Source organism: Nerophis lumbriciformis, linkage group LG09 (assembly GCF_033978685.3).
Source record: "Nerophis lumbriciformis linkage group LG09, RoL_Nlum_v2.1, whole genome shotgun sequence".
NCBI classification, from domain to species: domain Eukaryota; kingdom Metazoa; phylum Chordata; class Actinopteri; order Syngnathiformes; family Syngnathidae; genus Nerophis; species Nerophis lumbriciformis.
In genome coordinates, this window is record NC_084556.2 from 54,911,169 (window position 1) to 54,928,489 (window position 17,321).

Genomic DNA, 17,321 nt, shown 5'->3' on the forward strand with positions numbered 1-17,321 from the left:
AGTATAACAGTACTAAACAATTCCAATAGATAACATTGGTGTCATTACCTTTTTGTTTGCTCAATTATTGCCTCCGTAAATAAAACTTCGGCATTTATCACATCCAAAGAATCTGTTTGGGCGACGAAAAACGTTGAAAGTTTTCCACTTGTATCGCTAGCAACGGCATTAGACTTGTGTTTTTTTGTCCCAACGTGGTCTTTTACATCGCTAATTCCTCCGTGTCCGATCGAAAAATCTTGTCTGCACAAGGTGCAATTCGCGTAGTTTTCACCCTTTTTGGAACGTATAATTATTCCCGGATAGGCTTTTGAATATTCTTCACGGAATGACTGCAGTTTTCTTTTCGGTTTAAGACTCGTTTGCGATTTTTCTCCGGCTGATTCCATGATCGTTCGCTCGTTTGGAAACAATGGCAACTGGTGCCTCGAGCTTGGCAGCGGTGCTATAAATAGGCTCGCGCATGGCATTCGGAATGGCTCGATAGGAAGTTACGGGAAGCAGTGTCGATTGTCATTGTTGTTACGCCATTTCGTGAATAAAACTTTTTAAAAAATATTTTTTTTTAATGAATGAAAAACCGTATTTTTTATCACTGCAACCGTAACCCGGAATAGGTTGATGAAAACCGTACTAATTACGGGAAAACCGGAGTAGTTGGCAGGTATGCACCTTGGCGAGTGTAACTACCTTGTTAGGAACCGGGTTTTTCCTAAGGTCCTGCTTCTTTTTAGGAGATGCAGTTCCAAGAGAAGAAGAAAGGGGATAAGCAGAAAAACGAATACTTCCAGACGCAGTGGAGGAAGCACGTGGACAAGCTCACCATCCCACCCAAGCAGACTCCCGTCTACCTGGCGGTGAGCAAGGGGCCCAGCAAGGAGAAGAAGCACCGCACAGGTAAGGGTTGATTGTCCAGTAGCTGTCTTGGTGTTGTGGTCTGTGCAGTACCTCATTGACGTGTCCCCTCTCTCATACAGGGTAGGTTGACTGAGCATGCATGTTCTTGTTCATTCCCAGTCCATCCCTCCATTGTTTGTCTGTACATCTTCCCCTGTCCTGCGTCCACCTGAGAGGAAGCACCTCGGACAACTGTAACGCACAAAACACGACTCCTCAATTCAGTCTTAGCAACAGTACAGACAGGTAGACCTCGGGTCTACACCAGGGGTCTCAAACTCAATTTACCCGAGTCAGGGTGAGGCCAGGCCGCAAGTAGCATTGACTTCAGAATCATGTTTTAACCCTGCGACTAAATCTCTTAACTACTTCTACCAACCCTTAAAGGGGAACATTATCACCATTTCAGAATGGTTAAAACCATTAAAAATCAGTTCCCAGTGGCCTATTTTATTTTTCGAAGTTTTTTTCTAAATTTTACCCATCATGCAATATCCCTAAAAAAAGCTTCAAAGTGCCTGATTTTAACCATCGTTATATACACCCGTCCATTTTCCTGTGACGTCACATAGTGATGCCAACACAAACAAACATGGCGCATAGAACAGCAAGGTAGCGACATTAGCTCGGATTCAGACTCGGATTTCAGCGGCTTAAGCGAAATTGAAGAAGAAACTGAAGCTATTGAGCTATATCGGTTTGAACCGTATGCAAGCGAAACTGAGGAAAACGACACGACAGCCAGCGACACGGGAGAAAGCGAGGACGAATTCGGCGATCGCCTTCTAACCAACGATTGGTATGTGTTTGTTTTTAAGTGTTGTAATGTTTTTAAGCTAAATTATTGGTAAACACAGTTTATGTATAATCATTTACGTAAAACCGCGAGTAATGAATAAAGTTTTCATCAATTAATATATTCTGTAGACATACACTCATCCGCTCTCTTTTCCTGAAAGCTGATCTGTCCAGTTTTGGAGTTGATGTCAGCAGGCCAGGGAAGCTAGGGTCGATATTCTTCTCTTGATCATCTTCGGTGTGAGCCAAGACATCCAGGGGGTTTAGCTCTCTCGTCTGCGGGAACAAACTGCCGCCATTTCTTGCCGTGCTACCGAGGTCCTTTGTCCCTGAATTGCTCACACACTCCGGCAGATTCAATGGGGGTCTGGCGGCAGATTTCTTTGACTTTATGGTTGGAAATGCATCTGCTTTGAGTGTCGCAGGATATCCACACATTCTTGCCATCTCTGTCGTAGCATAGCTTTCGTCGGTAAAGTGTGCGGAACAAACGACTGACCATTTTCGTCGGCTTTCCCCACACCCTCGTATTTTGAACAAATTTCGTCCAATTTCTTGCCACTTTCGCATCTTTGGGCCACTGGTGCAACTTGAATCCGTCCCTGATCGTGTTGTTACACCCTCCGACAACACACCGACGAAAGTGAGAAAATGGTGGATTGCTTCCCGAGAGCGAATAATAGAAAGGCGTTTAATTCGCCAAAATTCACCCATTTAGAGTTCGGAAATCGGTTAAAAAAATATATGGTCTTTTTTCTGCAACATCAAGGTATATATTGACGCTTACATAGGTCTGGTGATAATGTTCCCCTTTAAAGGAAGTTGTTCTTTGTCCAATGCGTGTTTTTGCGAAACAACATCATTGTAGTTGGCGTCGACTGAAACTCAAGATTGTTGATATATTTAACTATTAGCCGCCTGGGGAGAACGGGCTGAAATTACACTAAACAATGAGTAGAGGGCTACAAAATATGGGCCTACAGACCGCGAGTTGGAGACCCCTGATCTACACTACATCATTGCTAAGTGATAAAAACCATGTATGTCCAGTTAGCAAAGTCTTTGAGGGGAAGCTCTATACTGATGAGTGCATACTAGGGATGTAACGATTAGCCATGGTAAAATTCCAGACGATTAGTGTGGAGGGGGGCGTGGCCTGCGGGGTGTGCCAGGACCGGCTTCGAGATCAGCGACAGGTGCGTAGATGGCCCACCAGGGCCTGGTTATCTAATCACCTGTCGCTCTGTTAAAAGGAAGTAGCCGGGAGGAGAGAGTGGTTGGAGTTGGAGCTGGAGTAAGAGCGAGAGCGAGCCTGAGACGGACACAAAAACAATTGCTGGAAAGCAAGAGACAGACTTTATTGGAAAATAAAACCGGGCTGTCATGTCAGTGCTTGGTGGTCCAAAGAACCCCCTGGAGGGCAACTTCCACAATTTGGCGCCCAATCAAGCTGGACCACCGTAAGGGGTGGAGGAAATTGTGGAAGTTGCCCTCCAGGGGGTTCTTCGGACCACCAAGCACTGACATGACAGCCCGGTTCAGGTTCACAATACGGTTTTATTTTTCAATAAAGTCTGTCTGTTGCTTTCCAGCAATTGTTTTTGTGTCCGTCTCAGGCTCGCTCTCGCTCTTACTCCAGCTCCAACTCCAACCACTCTCTCCTCCCGGCTGCTGCTGCCTTTTAACAGAGCGACAGGTGACTAGATAACCAGGCCCTGGTGGGCCATCTACGCACCTGTCGCTGATCTCGAAGCCGGTCCTGGCACGCCCCGCTTCGCTGCAGGTCCGCAGGCCACGCCCCCCTCCACAGTTAGTAATACAGTTTCAAATTCAAACTATCCTAAAACCGTAATTGTTGATCGCAATCTGATAAACTCAAACTGGAGATTCCCTGGAGAAGAAAGCTAGCACTGATCGCTAGCTTGCATCTGGCGCTGGTAATCACTAGCTAGCTTAAATGCTAACTTGGATGTATTAGCCCATTTAGAAATGTTCTACACTAATATAAACTTATATACACACGTTGCTGTGTGAGTAACTAAGATATTCAAATGTGTACATTGAATATGTGCAGAAATATGAAGATTTATATTGGATGTGCTAGTGTCCTAGTCCACACATTTTTTGTTTTCCTGCATGTGAAAATGACACTTCATTTAGTGGACATACGTGGTTTTAATGGTGTTGTGTACAAGGTCTACAAGGTCTCTTCCCTCCTCCTCAGGTCTGTTACGTGCTATAACTGGTGGCCATCGTAACTCCCCCCTGGCGCCGCCCGGCACCGTGGCGTCGTCCTCCATGGAATACCTGGAGATCCAGCCTCTCTTCTCCAACACGCCGCAGCAGCGGAGGCGCCTGGCCACGCTCCCGCCGGTCACCACCAGCCCGGAGCACAACATCCCCGCTCCGCCGGCGCCGTCGCCCATCGGCATGCACTCCTTCGGCTCCCTCTCCAAAGCCGAGCAGATGCCGGACACGCCGACGTCGTCGCCGTGGTACAAGCTGACCAACGGGACCCTGTCGCCGCCCCGCCACGTCTCCGCCTTCCAGCCTGACTCCTCCTACTTGAAAAAGGCGACCATCCCCAGTCCTCCCGTCCTCATCGTCAACCCGCAGCCGAGGAAGAGCGTTTCCACCGACTGGTGCGGTTCCTCCGACACCAGCGGCAGCCCTCCCAGCACCATCGGAAGCCCGCCGGGTAGCTCGGCCTTCAGCCCCCCTAAGTCGGCCTTCAGCGCCCTCAACCCCTCGTCCGCATTCAGCCCGCCGTCCAACAGCAGCAGCAGCGACCCCGACAGCCCGACGCACCGCAGCAAGTTCCCGTCCATGGGGATCGGACATATGCTGAAGAAGAAGGTGCAGCTGCAGCCCTTCAGCTTCCGACCGGAACAGGTGCTGGAGGAGGTGGTATCCCCGCCTCCTTACCCCATGCAGACGCTCCTTTGCGCGTCGGGTGCACTCAAGACCCTTTGCTAACCAGCCCTGCCCTCTTTTAACGTCAGCTCTTTAAAAACTGTGAACTCCCGCGTTTATTTTGCCACTGAGCCACTTTGACTCCAAATGGATCTCAAGGTGACGTCAAGACGATGAGATTTGGAACGGATCCTGAAGCAATGACTCGAATGTCCCTGACAGAGTGGACAGAGGACACACACACACACACACACACACACACACACACACTGTACCATACACTGAGTTATGTAATAATCCAAGTGGTTACGAACTGAGCCGCAGACTGATTCGCACCAGCTAAACGACCCAGATCTTCCCCGAACCCTCAATACACGCCTGCGTGTTTTTGTCTTGTCTGTGAAATAATTTTTTGGGGAAACTCTTTAAAACGGACCTCCAGCTCAGCCGGCACCGTAGTATTTCCTCAGCGCTGACTGGAAGACCGAGACTCGCTGCACTAAGTCTGGAAAAACCAAAATGTCTCGCACTCACGGCGTTAATCACCACTTACCTCACGCTCCAACTGTGACCACGCCCGAGCGTTTTCTAGATGAAGTACGAGTAGGTGCCAAGTCTTTTCGTTTTTCTAGTGACCGTCGTTTTTCAGCTTTTTGACTTTTTGTACGGGGGTTCAAGTACGTCCGTAAGTACACGGGAGTGTTAAAGGCTGACTAAGGGCATGATAGCCGATCAAAAGCCAGAAGAAAGCATTTTCTTGAAAATACACCATGTCAAGGTGAAAGGATGGATGATTGGTGTATGTAAAGTTAGCAAACAAGTCAACAAAAAGGGTACGTTGGCATGCGAATGAAAGACCATAACAGACAAGTAGGGATGGGTACCAAATGTAATACCTTTAAAGATACTGACCGAATTCCGTCAGTACTACAAGGTACCGATTCACGCAAAATCGAACGGTATCATACGTCGATACCTTCTTTTTTTTGCGGTTGGAGAGTCAAACAATGCACTCAAGTAAGTTTGCACTTTTCAGAATGTGTTAGCTCGGTGCTAATTTACACTGCATATGTCATAGACGTGCTACTGATTAGCATTAGCGATTTATACATGGCGATTTCAACACCTCTAAATTTGATTTTGATTGATTGATTGAAACTTTTATTAGTAGATTTGCACAGTACGGTACTTATTCCGTACAATTGACCACTAAATGGTAACAGTCGAATAAGTTTTTCAACTTTAAGGGTCCACGTGAATAAATTCATGGTCATGAAAACTACGACCAAGATGTAAAGTTACAATCAAACACTTCCAGTACAAACCCTTTGTAGGACTCAACAAAATCCAAGACTGGCACATTGAACCATAGATATAAATATACACGACTAGATGTAGAACCCATGCAGTGCAATAAAAAAAATTAAAAAACCCTAACTTCTTAATTTCTAAAAATGTGTTCATGCAGTTTACTTTATTGACAATGTAAAAACTACTAATACACATTTCAAGAGCACAGCGTATTTTGCAATCATGCAGTGTCTTTGTTTCAGTGCCATCTAAAACAAATTGCACTTTGTCCCTACGAGCTTGGGCTCGCTGCAGGCATTAAAAGGGGCGTGTCATATCTAGTTGTATTATCTATGCATTCAACTTAACGGGACAATTAACACGTACTTGCAAAAGAGCCTTAAAGGTGCAAGAAAACGAAATATAACAACTAGTTAGCGTTATCATTTCATTGTTAAATGTTGCATTACCAATATCATTACATAGGTACTGGGAATTGGTACCGTATCGGTTCCAACGGGAAAGGTACCCATCCCTATAGACAAATATAAAAAGATGTATTTGTGTGGACTTGGATTAGGTCCGCCTCGCCTGTTTCTAGTCACTTTTCAAGAAAAACTAATTTCAAACAACGAGCCTTATAAAACTAAACCAACCTCGGGAAAATAACGACACGTTTTTTTGTTGTTGTTTTTTTTAGCAAAACAAAAAAAACAACAACGATCCACTTTGGCAGGCACTAGGACCTGTGCGCTTACCCCAGCTGGAATGGACGTGGTTTCAAAGTCACTGTTAAGCATACTTGCCAACCCTCCCGATTTTCCTGGGAGACTCCCGAATTTCAGTGCCCCTCCCGAAAATCTCCCGAGGGCAACCATTCTCCCGAATTTCTCCCAATTTTCACCCGGAAAACAATATTGGGGGCCTTTAGCGTCCTCTCTCACTTGAAGAGGAGACTATTATATATGTCTCCGTTATCCATAGGTTTATCTATAACCCACAAACTAGGCAGGCACGGAGCTATTTCTCAGCGTGTGATTATTCCAGCCGGCACGTTAATACACTTGACACACGATATCCGGATTCCCATCATGCATTGCTTCAAAACTACGGCAAGTAGTAATGTCCAAAAACATAACAGACGAAGCAGAAGAACAAAGAAGAGACATGGCGACGACGAGTAAGAAGAAGAAGTACGCTTGCAAGTTCCAAAAATGATTGGAAAAAAATAATTTCAGTTCATCCAGGACAGCTCGAAGGGGAAGTGGTAAGCTGCCTGCAAAATTTTGTAGATCAGACTTCTCCATTGAACACGGTGGCCGAACGGATATACTCATTCATGAACGGATTATATATATATATATATATATATCAGGGTTTCCCGCAGCGCTTTGTTGTTAAGGCGGCCGCCTTGACAACAAAGACCTACCGCCTAAACTAAAGTCTTAAAAAATTAAAAAATTAAAATATATTTTTTTTGTTATGTCCAGCTTCTCATTAGTAATGTAGCAGCCTAGTTTTGAATGGCAGGGTCCCTGCTATCACCTGTTGATAAAAATATAACATTTACATAATAAAAATCAACTACAGGCTTTCCAAATGCTGTAATATATTAAGCATGATGAGTAGAAAATATGTAAGCATGTTGGCCCCACTTTTAACAATTTTTTTTCAAACGCTTATTTACAGTAAGTCATTAATTTGACTTAGTCATTATTTTGTCTTAGTAAGTCAATATTCACTTGGTGTTGGGTTTTATCAAATACATTTCCCCAAAAATTCGACTTATACTCCAGTGCGACTTATATATGTTTTTTTCCCTTCTTTATTATGCATTTTCGGCCGGTGCGACTTATACTCCAAAAAATGCGGTAGTCATTATTTTGACTTAGTAAATATTGACTTAGTAAGACAAAATAATGACTACTCCAAAAAATACGGTAGTCATTATTTTGTCTTAGTACGTCAATATTTACTAAGTCAAAATAATGACTACCGAATTTTTTGGAGTATAAGTCGCACCGGCCGAAAATGCATAATAAAGAAGGAAAAAAAATAGTCGCACTGGAGTATAAGTCGCATTTTTGGGGGAAATGTATTTGATAAAAGCCAACAGCAAGAATAGACATTTGAAAGGCAATTTAAAATAAATAAAGAATAGTGAACAACAGGCTGAATAAGTGTACGTTATATGAGGCATAAATAACCAACTGGTATGTTAACGTAACATATTATGGTAAGAGTCATTCAAATAACTATAACATATAGAACATGCTATACAATCTGTCACTAAATCCCATGAAATCTTATACGTCTAGTCTCTTACGTGAATGACATCAATAATATTATTTGATATTTTACACTAATGTGTTCATCATTTCACACATAAGTCACTCCTGAGTATAAGTCGCACCCCCGGCCAAACTATGAAAAAAACTGCGACTTATAGTCCGAAAAATACGGTAAGTCAAATGAATGACTTCCTGTAAATAAGTGTTTGAAAAAAAGAGTTAAAAGTGGGGCCACATGCTGACATAAAAACAAAACACAAAACAGTCCTAGTTACCTGAGATACTAACTATGTCATTATTTTGACTTGGTAAATATCGACTTACTAAGACAAAAATAATGACATACTTAGTATCTCAGGTAACTAGGACTGTTTTGTGTTTTGTTTTTACTTTACGGAAAAAATATCGAGATATATATCGTATATTGCCATTCAGCATACGGAGCGGAAATCACAACCAAAAATTGTAGGCTTCTTCACGCGACGAAGCCGGCCTACTTCACCACAGTCTGTAGTCTATTGCCCCCCCCCCCAGGCAGCGATGAGATGGAGACGTGATGGTGGCGACAGGCAAAATGACACTGTTCCTTACACCCACCAAGCCCCCTTCCCTCTGGAGAGACACCACCTTCACTAACAAATATTCAAATATTCTGGGGGAAACACTGTATATATAAATATATATACAGTATATATATATAACATTTGGTAGCGCCTTAACGGTTGTCCCAAAAAGATTCCCAAACCACGCCCATACCAGCTGGGTAAGAGCATGGTCCTAGTGCCCGCCACACCACTTCCTTTTTGTCTTAATGCTGTAGTTTGTGCAATATTTTTAAAATGTGACTAACGAGGAATTTGCCAAGATGTGAAAAAAACAACATGTAAATACGTGTAAATCTTTGTTTGTCCTCACTTTTCAAAGTGTTAGGCTTGTTTAGCCGCACCGGCCCCGCACTGTTACCCTTTGGAAAAGTTGCATGCAATATTGTTCCTGTCAGCGTTTGAAATGATTTCATGAATTGTTACGTCTTTGTCTTTTTGGCGGGAAGTCTTTTTGTAACATTTTGTAACGGAAGCTTTTGTTCGACGAGAGATTTCTATGCTGTAAAAGGTTATTTTAAATATTTGTATTGAACTCATTCATACCTTTTGTCGTGGTTTTTTTCTCTCTCCTACAACTCACATTTTACACCATTTTGGTTCCTAGAGTGTAAATAGTAAATGGATTATACTTGTATAGCGCTTTTCTACCTTCAAGGTACTCAAAGCGCTTTGACACTATTTCCACATTCACACACTGATGGAGGGAGCTGCCATGCAAGGCGCTAACCAGCACCCATCAGGAGCAAGGGTGAAGTCAATCAATCAATGTTTACTTATATAGCCCTAAATCACAAGTGTCTCAAAGGGCTGCACAAGCCACAACGACATCCTCGGTTCAGAGCCCACATAAGGGCAAGGAAAAACTCACAACCCAGTGGGATGTCAATGTGAATGACTCTGAGAAACCTTGGAGAGGACCGCAGATGTGGGTGACCCCTCTAGGGGAGACTGGATGCAATGGACCTCGAGTGGGTCTAGCATAATATTGTGAGAGTCCAGTCCATAGTGGATCTAACATAATATTGTGAAAGTCCAGTCCATAGTGGATCTAACATAATAGTGTGAGAGTCCAGTCCATAGTGGATCTAACATAATAGTGAGAGTCCAGTCCATAGTGGATCTAACATAATAGTGTGAGAGTCCAGTCCATAGTGGATCTAACATAATAGTGAGAGTCCAGTCCATAGTGGATCTAACATAATAGTGAGAGTCCAGTCCATAGTGGATCTAACATAATAGTGAGAGTCCAGTCCATAGTGGATCTAACATAATAGTGTGAGAGTCCAGTTCATAGTGGATCTAACATAATATTGTGAGAGTCCAGTCCATAGTGGATCTAACATAATAGTGAGAGTCCAGTTCATAGTGGATCTAACATAATAGTGAGAGTCCAGTCCATAGTGGATCTAACATAATAGTGAGAGTCCAGTCCATAGTGGATCTAACATAATAGTGAGAGTCCAGTCCATAGTGGATCTAACATAATAGTGTGAGAGTCCAGTCCATAGCGGATCTAACAATAGTGAGAGTCCGGTCCATTGTGGATCTAACAAAATAGTGTGAGAGTCCAGTCCATAGTGGATCTAACATAATAGTGTGAGAGTCCAGTCCATAGTGGATCTAACATAATAGTGTGAGAGTCCAGTCCATAGTGGATCTAACATAATAGTGAAAGTCCAGTCCATAGTGGATCTAACATAATAATCAGAGTCCAGTCCATAGTGGATCTAACATAATAGTGTGAGAGTCCAGTCCATAGTGGATCTAACATAATAGTGTGAGAGTCCAGTCCATAGTGGATCTAACATAATAGTGAGAGTCCAGTCCATAGTGGATCTAACATAATAGTGAGAGTCCAGTACGTAGTGGATCTAACATAATAGTGTGAGAGTCCAGTCCATAGTGGATCTAACATAATAGTGAGAGTCCAGTCCATAGTGGAACTAACATAATAATCAGAGTCCAGTCCATAGTGGATCTAACATAATAGTGAGAGTCCAGTATGTAGTGGATCTAACATAATAGTGTGAGAGTCCAGTCCATAGTGGATCTAACATAATAGTGAGAGTCCAGTCCATAGTGGATCCAACATAATAATCAGAGTCCAGTCCATAGTGGATCTAACATAATAGTGAGAGTCCAGTCCATAGTGGATCTAACATAATAGTGTGAGAGTCCAGTCCATAGTGGATCTAACATAATAGTGTGAGAGTCCAGTCCATAGTGGATCCAACATAATAGTGAGAGTCCAGTCCATAGTGGATCTAACATAATAGTGTGAGTCCAGTCCATAGTGGATCTAACATAATAGTGTGAGAGTCCAGTCCATAGTGGATCTAACATAATAGTGTGAGAGTCCAGTCCATAGTGGATCCAACATAATAGTGAGAGTCCAGTCCATAGTGGATCTAACATAATAGCGAGAGTCTAGTCCATAGTGGATCTAACATAATAGTGTGAGAGTCCAGTCCATAGTGGATCTAACATAATAGTGAGAGTCCAGTACGTAGTGGATCTAACATAATAGTGTGAGAGTCCAGTCCATAGTGGATCTAACATAATAGTGTGAGAGTCCAGTCCATAGTGGATCTAACATAATAGTGAGAGTCCAGTCCATAGTGGATCTAACATAATAGTGAGAGTCCAGTCCATAGTGGATCTAACATAATAGTGAGAGTCCAGTCCATAGTGGATCTAACATAATAGCGAGAGTCCAGTCCATAGTGGATCTAACATAATAGTGAGAGTCTAGTCCATAGTGGATCTAACATAATAGTGAGAGTCTAGTCCATAGTGGATCTAACATAATAGTAAGAGTCTAGTCCATAGTGGGGCCAGCAGGAGACCATCCCGAGCGGAGACGGGTCAGCAGCACAGAGATGTCCCCAACCGATGCACAGGCGAGCGGTCCACCCCGGATCCCGACTCTGGACAGCTAGCACTTCATCCATGGCCATTGGACCTTTTGCCCCCCCTTCCACAAGGGAGAGGGGGGCCAAAAAGAAAAGAAACGGCAGATCAACTAGTCTAAAAGGGGGGTCTATTTAAAGGCTAGAGTATACAAATGAGTTTTAAGATGGGACTCAGCATCTCTAACTGTTACCGGGAGGGCATTCCATAGTACTGGAGCCCCAATAGAACACACTCTATAGCCCGCAGACTTTTTTTTAGGCTCTGGGAATCACTAATAAGTGTCTTGCTCAAGGACACAACGGACGGGACGAGGCTGGTAGAAGGTGGGGATTGAACCAGGAACCCTCAGGTCACTGGCACGGCCACTCTCCCAACCGCACCACGCCGTCCCGAGTGCTAAACTTTTGCTTTCACACCCATAAGACACACGGTAAGGTAGGAAAGCAAAATAAAGCGTACCGTCGCAACAGCTGAAGGACCCTATGGACAATGTTAGGGACCCCCACCCTGCCCCACCCTAAAACCATAATCCACTCAGCTGTGGCCCCGCCATAAAGCTCTTTGGTTCACACCGGCCTGACGAGACAAACGGGGGGGTGTGGTCATGCTGGCGCTGAGACAAACATGCACTGGTGACACAAACAGTCTAAGCCGATAAAGCGGGAAGAGGCTCCTGATGCATTAGAGCTTGTTGTTTATCTGGTGAGTCCAAACCTCAGCGGGAACACAAACAAGTCGCCAACGATACCTTGGAAATGTTCTTGCTCTGACAACAGACGATCTCGCTAAGGAACTTTTCCAGACAATTGAAGTAACATTACTTTCCACGGTACTTCACTGTGTGCACCCCCCTGGAGAACGTTAGAAAGAATGGGCTTGTGTACTTATACTTAGTCTTTTAAGTGTCTGCACACTTCAAAGTACGTACTGTACATACAATGCAGTACCTGGGTATCATACTGTACAACAATGTACCGTAATCAACACATACAACCATGTACCACAATGGTCTACATAGTAACACTACTGGTAAATGGTGAATGGGTTATACTTGTGAAGCGCTTTTCTACCTTCAAGGTACTCAGAGTGCTTTGACACTATTTCCACATTCACCCATTCATTCACACACTGATGACGGGAACTGCCATGCAAGGCCCTAACCACCATCAGGAGCAAGGGTGAAGTGTCTTGCGCAAGGACACAACGGACGTGACGAGGTTGGTAGAAGGTGGGGATTGAACCAAGAACCCACAGGTTGCTGGCACGGCCACTCTCCCAACTATTTCAATACTTTTCGATCATTTTCTAAATAAAGGGGATCAACAAAAATTGGCATTGATTTAACATTAAACATACATTAAACATATGTTTCTTATTGCAAGTTTGTCCTTAAATAAAATAGTGAACATACTAGACAACTTGTCTTTTAGTAGTAAGTAAACAAACAGACTCCTAATTAGTCTGCTGACGTATGCAGTAACATATTGTGTCATTTATACACCTATTATTTTGTCAACATTATTAAGGAAAATTAATTATTAATCTACTTGTTCATTTACTGTTAATATCTGCTTACTTTCTCTTTTAACATGTTCTATCTACACTTCTGTTCAAATGTAATAATCACTTATTCTTCTCTTATTTGGATGCTTTACATTAGTTTTGGATGATACCACAAACTTGGGTATCAATCCGATACCAAGTAGTTACAGGATCATACATTGGTCATATTCAAAGTCCTCATGTGTCCAGGGACGTATTTACTGACTTTATAAACATGCTATAAATACAAAAAGAACGAAAGAAGATGTTGTGATGCCAAAAAATATCGACGTAATCATAGTAGTATCGACTACAAACCCCGTTTCCATATGAGTTGGGAAATTGTGTTAGATGTAAATATAAACGGAATACAATGATTTGCAAATCCTTTTCAAGCCATATTCAGTTGAATATGCTACAAAGACAACATATTTGATGTTCAAACTCATAAACATTTTTTTTTTTTGCAAATAATAATTAACTTAGAATTTCATGGCTGCAACACGTGCCAAAGTAGTTGGGAAAAGGCATGTTCACCACTGTGTTACATGGCCTTTCCTTTTAACAACACTCAGTAAAGGTTTGGGAACTGAGGAGACACATTTTTGAAGCTTATCAGGTGGAATTCTTTCCCATTCTTGCTTGATGTACAGCTTAAGTTGTTCAACAGTCCGGGGGTCTCCCTTCTGATATTTTAGGCTTCATAATGCGCCACACATTTTCAATGTCTGGACTACAGGCAGGCCAGTCTAGTACCCGCACTCTTTTACTATGAAGCCACGTTGATGTAACACGTGGCTTGGCATTGTCTTGCTGAAATAAGCAGGGGCGTCCATGGTAACGTTGCTTGGATGGCAGCATTTGTTGCTCCAAAACCTGTATGTACCTTTCAGCATTAATAAATGATAAATGATAAATGGGTTGTACTTGTATAGCGCTTTTCTACCTTCAAGGTACTCAAAGCGCTTTGACACTACTTCCACATTTACCCATTCACACACACATTCACACACTGATGGAGGGAGCTGCCATGCAAGGTGCTAACCAGCACCCATCAGGAGCAAGGGTGAAGTGTCTTGCTCAGGACACAACGGACATGACGAGGTTGGTACTAGGTGGGGATTGAACCAGGGACCCTCGGGTCGCGCACGGCCATTCTTCCACTGCCTTCACAGATGTGTAAGTTACCCATGTCTTGGGCACTAATACACCCCCATACCATCACACATGCTGGCTTTTACACTTTGCGCCTACAACAATCCGGATGGTTCTTTTCCTCTTTGGTCCGGAGGACACGACGTCCACAGTTTCCAAAAACAATTTGAAATGTGGACTCGTCAGACCACGGAACACTTTTCCACTTTGTATCAGTCCATCTTAGATGAGCTCAGGCCCAGCGAAGCCGACGGCATTTCTGGGTGTTGTTGATAAACAGTTTTCGCCTTGCATAGGAGAGTTTTAACTTGCACTTACAGATGTAGCGACCAACTGTAGTTACTGACAGTGGGTTTCTGAAGTGTTCCTGAGCCCATGTGGTGATATCCTTTACACACTGATGTCACTTGTTGATGCAGTACAGCCTGAGGGATGGAAGGTCACGGGCTTAGCTGCTTACGTGCAGTGATTTCTCCACATTCTCTCAACCCTTTGATGATATTACGGAGCGTAGATGGTGAAATCCCTAAATTCCTTGCAATAGCTGGTTGAGAAAGGTTTTTCTTAAACTGTTCAACAATTTGCTCAGGCATTTGTTGACAAAGTGGTGACCCTCGCCCCATCCTTGTTTGTGAATGACTGAGCATTTCATGGAATCTACTTTTATACCCAATCATGGCACCCACCTGTTCCCAATTAGCCTGTTCACCTGTGGGATGTTCCAAATAAGTGTTTGATGAGCATTCCTCAACTTTATCAGTATTTATTGCCACCTTTCACAACTTCTTTGTCACGTGTTGCTGGCATCAAATTCTAAAGTTAATGATTATTTGCAAAAAAAAAAAATGTTTATGAGTTTGAACATCAAATATGTTGTCTTTGTAGCATATTCAACTGAATATGGCTTGAAAAGGATTTGCAAATCATTGTATTCCGTTTATATTTACATCTAACACAATTTCCCAACACATGTGGAAACGGGGTTTGTAGATACGCTCCTGTACTTGGTATCATTATAGTGGATGTTAGGTTTTTTGATTGATTGAGAAGTTTATTGACATCTTAAAGAATGTAATCCATGTAATGCTTTAAAAAGGCAAATAGTTGGCACAAAAAGCCAAAAGGCTTGTTTCCATTGTGGTCCATTAAATATTCATCACATTTGATACATTCAATAATACAAGATGTATAACCTGTAACATGTATGTAAAAAAAATATGTTAAAAAATGGATAAATCATGTACATATACACAGTATACATGTCAGGTGATTTGAAAAACAATATATACAACAAATGTGTGTGTGTGTGTGTGTGGGTGGGGGGGGGGGGGGGGGGGGGGGTATACACTATGTACATGGTGTAGATCCACCCATGGCATTTATTTACATTATGACGCCGGTGAGCTACGGTGTGTAGTGAAGCATGTTTAGCTATTCCTCGTCCTGCAGGGTTAGGGTTTTTTTATTTATTCCTCGTCCTGCAGTGATAATGATACTTGTAAGAAACTTACTTTATTTGAAGACATGGAGGCGAGGATTATTGATCTAGAAGTAGCTAAAACAATGTCGGTTGCGGATGGACTTTAGTCTTTAAAGCAGCTCTTCCTGAGGGCGTTTCAGTGTTATAACTTCATCTTTATCTTTACTTTTTAAGACAAAATGCGTCCCTTCTCCCTTTTCTGTCTACACACTGTGTCTGCTTGTAAGTACTCCGTGTGTGTGCGCTGCCGAACATGCTCCTCTGCTTGTAAACCAGCAGTGACGCGATGTGACGACGACAGGGGTGTGGGGGACCGGTATTTTTCAGAGGCGGTATTGCACCGAATATTATTCATTAGTATCCCGCTCCCTGTATGATCAGTGCCAGAGCTTGGTCCGCATTGCCGGCAGTAAGTCGGACACGTTTCCAGTGAGGGTTGGACTCCGCCAAGGCTGCCCTTTGTCACCCATTCTGTTCTGAACTTTTATGGACAGAATTTCTAGGTGCAGTCAAGGCGTTGAGGGGATCTGGTTTGGTGGCTGCAGGATTAGGTCTCTGCTTTTTGCAGATGATGTGGTCCTGATGGCTTCATCTGGCCAGGATCTTCAGCTCTCACTGGATCGGTTCGCAGCCGAGTGTGAAGCGACTGGGATGAGAATCAGCACCTCCAAGTCCGAGTCCATGGTTCTCGCCCGGAAAAGGGTGGAGTGCCATCTCCGGGTTGGGGAGGAGATCTTGCCCCAAGTGGAGGAGTTCAAGTACCTCGGAGTCTTGTTCACGAGTGAGGGAAGAGTGGATCGTGAGATCGACAGGCGGATCGGTGCGGCGTCTTCAGTAATGCGGACGCTGTATCGATCCGTTGTGGTGAAGAAGGAGCTGAGCCGGAAGGCAAAGCTCTCAATTTACCAGTCGATCTACGTTCCCATCCTCACCTATGGTCATGAGCTTTGGGTCATGACCGAAAGGACAAGATCACGGGTACAAGCGGCCCAAATGAGTTTCCTCCGCCGGGTGGCGGGTCTCTCCCTTAGAGATAGGGTGAGAAGCTCTGTCATCCGGGGGGAGCTCAAAGTAAAGCCGCTGCTCCTCCACATGGAGAGGAGCCAGATGAGGTGGTTCGGGCATCTGGTCAGGATGCCACCCGAACGCCTCCCTAGGAAGGTGTTTAGGGCACGTCCGACCGGTAGGAGGCCACGGGGAAGACCCAGGACACGTTGGGAAGACTATGTCTCCCGGCTGGCCTGGGAACGCCTCGGGGTCCCACAGGAAGAGCTGGACGAAGTGGCTGGGGAGAGGGAAGTCTGGGCTTCCCTGCTTAGGCTGCTGCCCCCGCGACCCGACCTCGGATAAGCGGAAGAAGATGAATGGATGGATGAGTATCCCGGTACTATACTAATACCGGTATACCGTACAACCCTACTACGCACAAAACAATGT

General features: G+C 43.8%; 1 protein-coding gene across 1 annotated transcript in view; it reads left to right on the top strand.

The window, feature by feature from the left end:
• The window catches only part of hunk (hormonally up-regulated Neu-associated kinase), a 27,903-nt gene extending 20,199 nt beyond the window's left edge, over positions 1-7,704 (top strand). Inside the window, exons 9-10 of the mRNA XM_061962847.2 lie at positions 735-897; positions 3,920-7,704. Coding sequence (XP_061818831.1) covers positions 735-897; positions 3,920-4,671 — 915 coding nt within the window. The 3' untranslated portion in view covers positions 4,672-7,704. The remainder of the gene's footprint in view (positions 1-734; positions 898-3,919) is intronic.
• Positions 7,705-17,321: the final 9,617 nt, after the last annotated feature.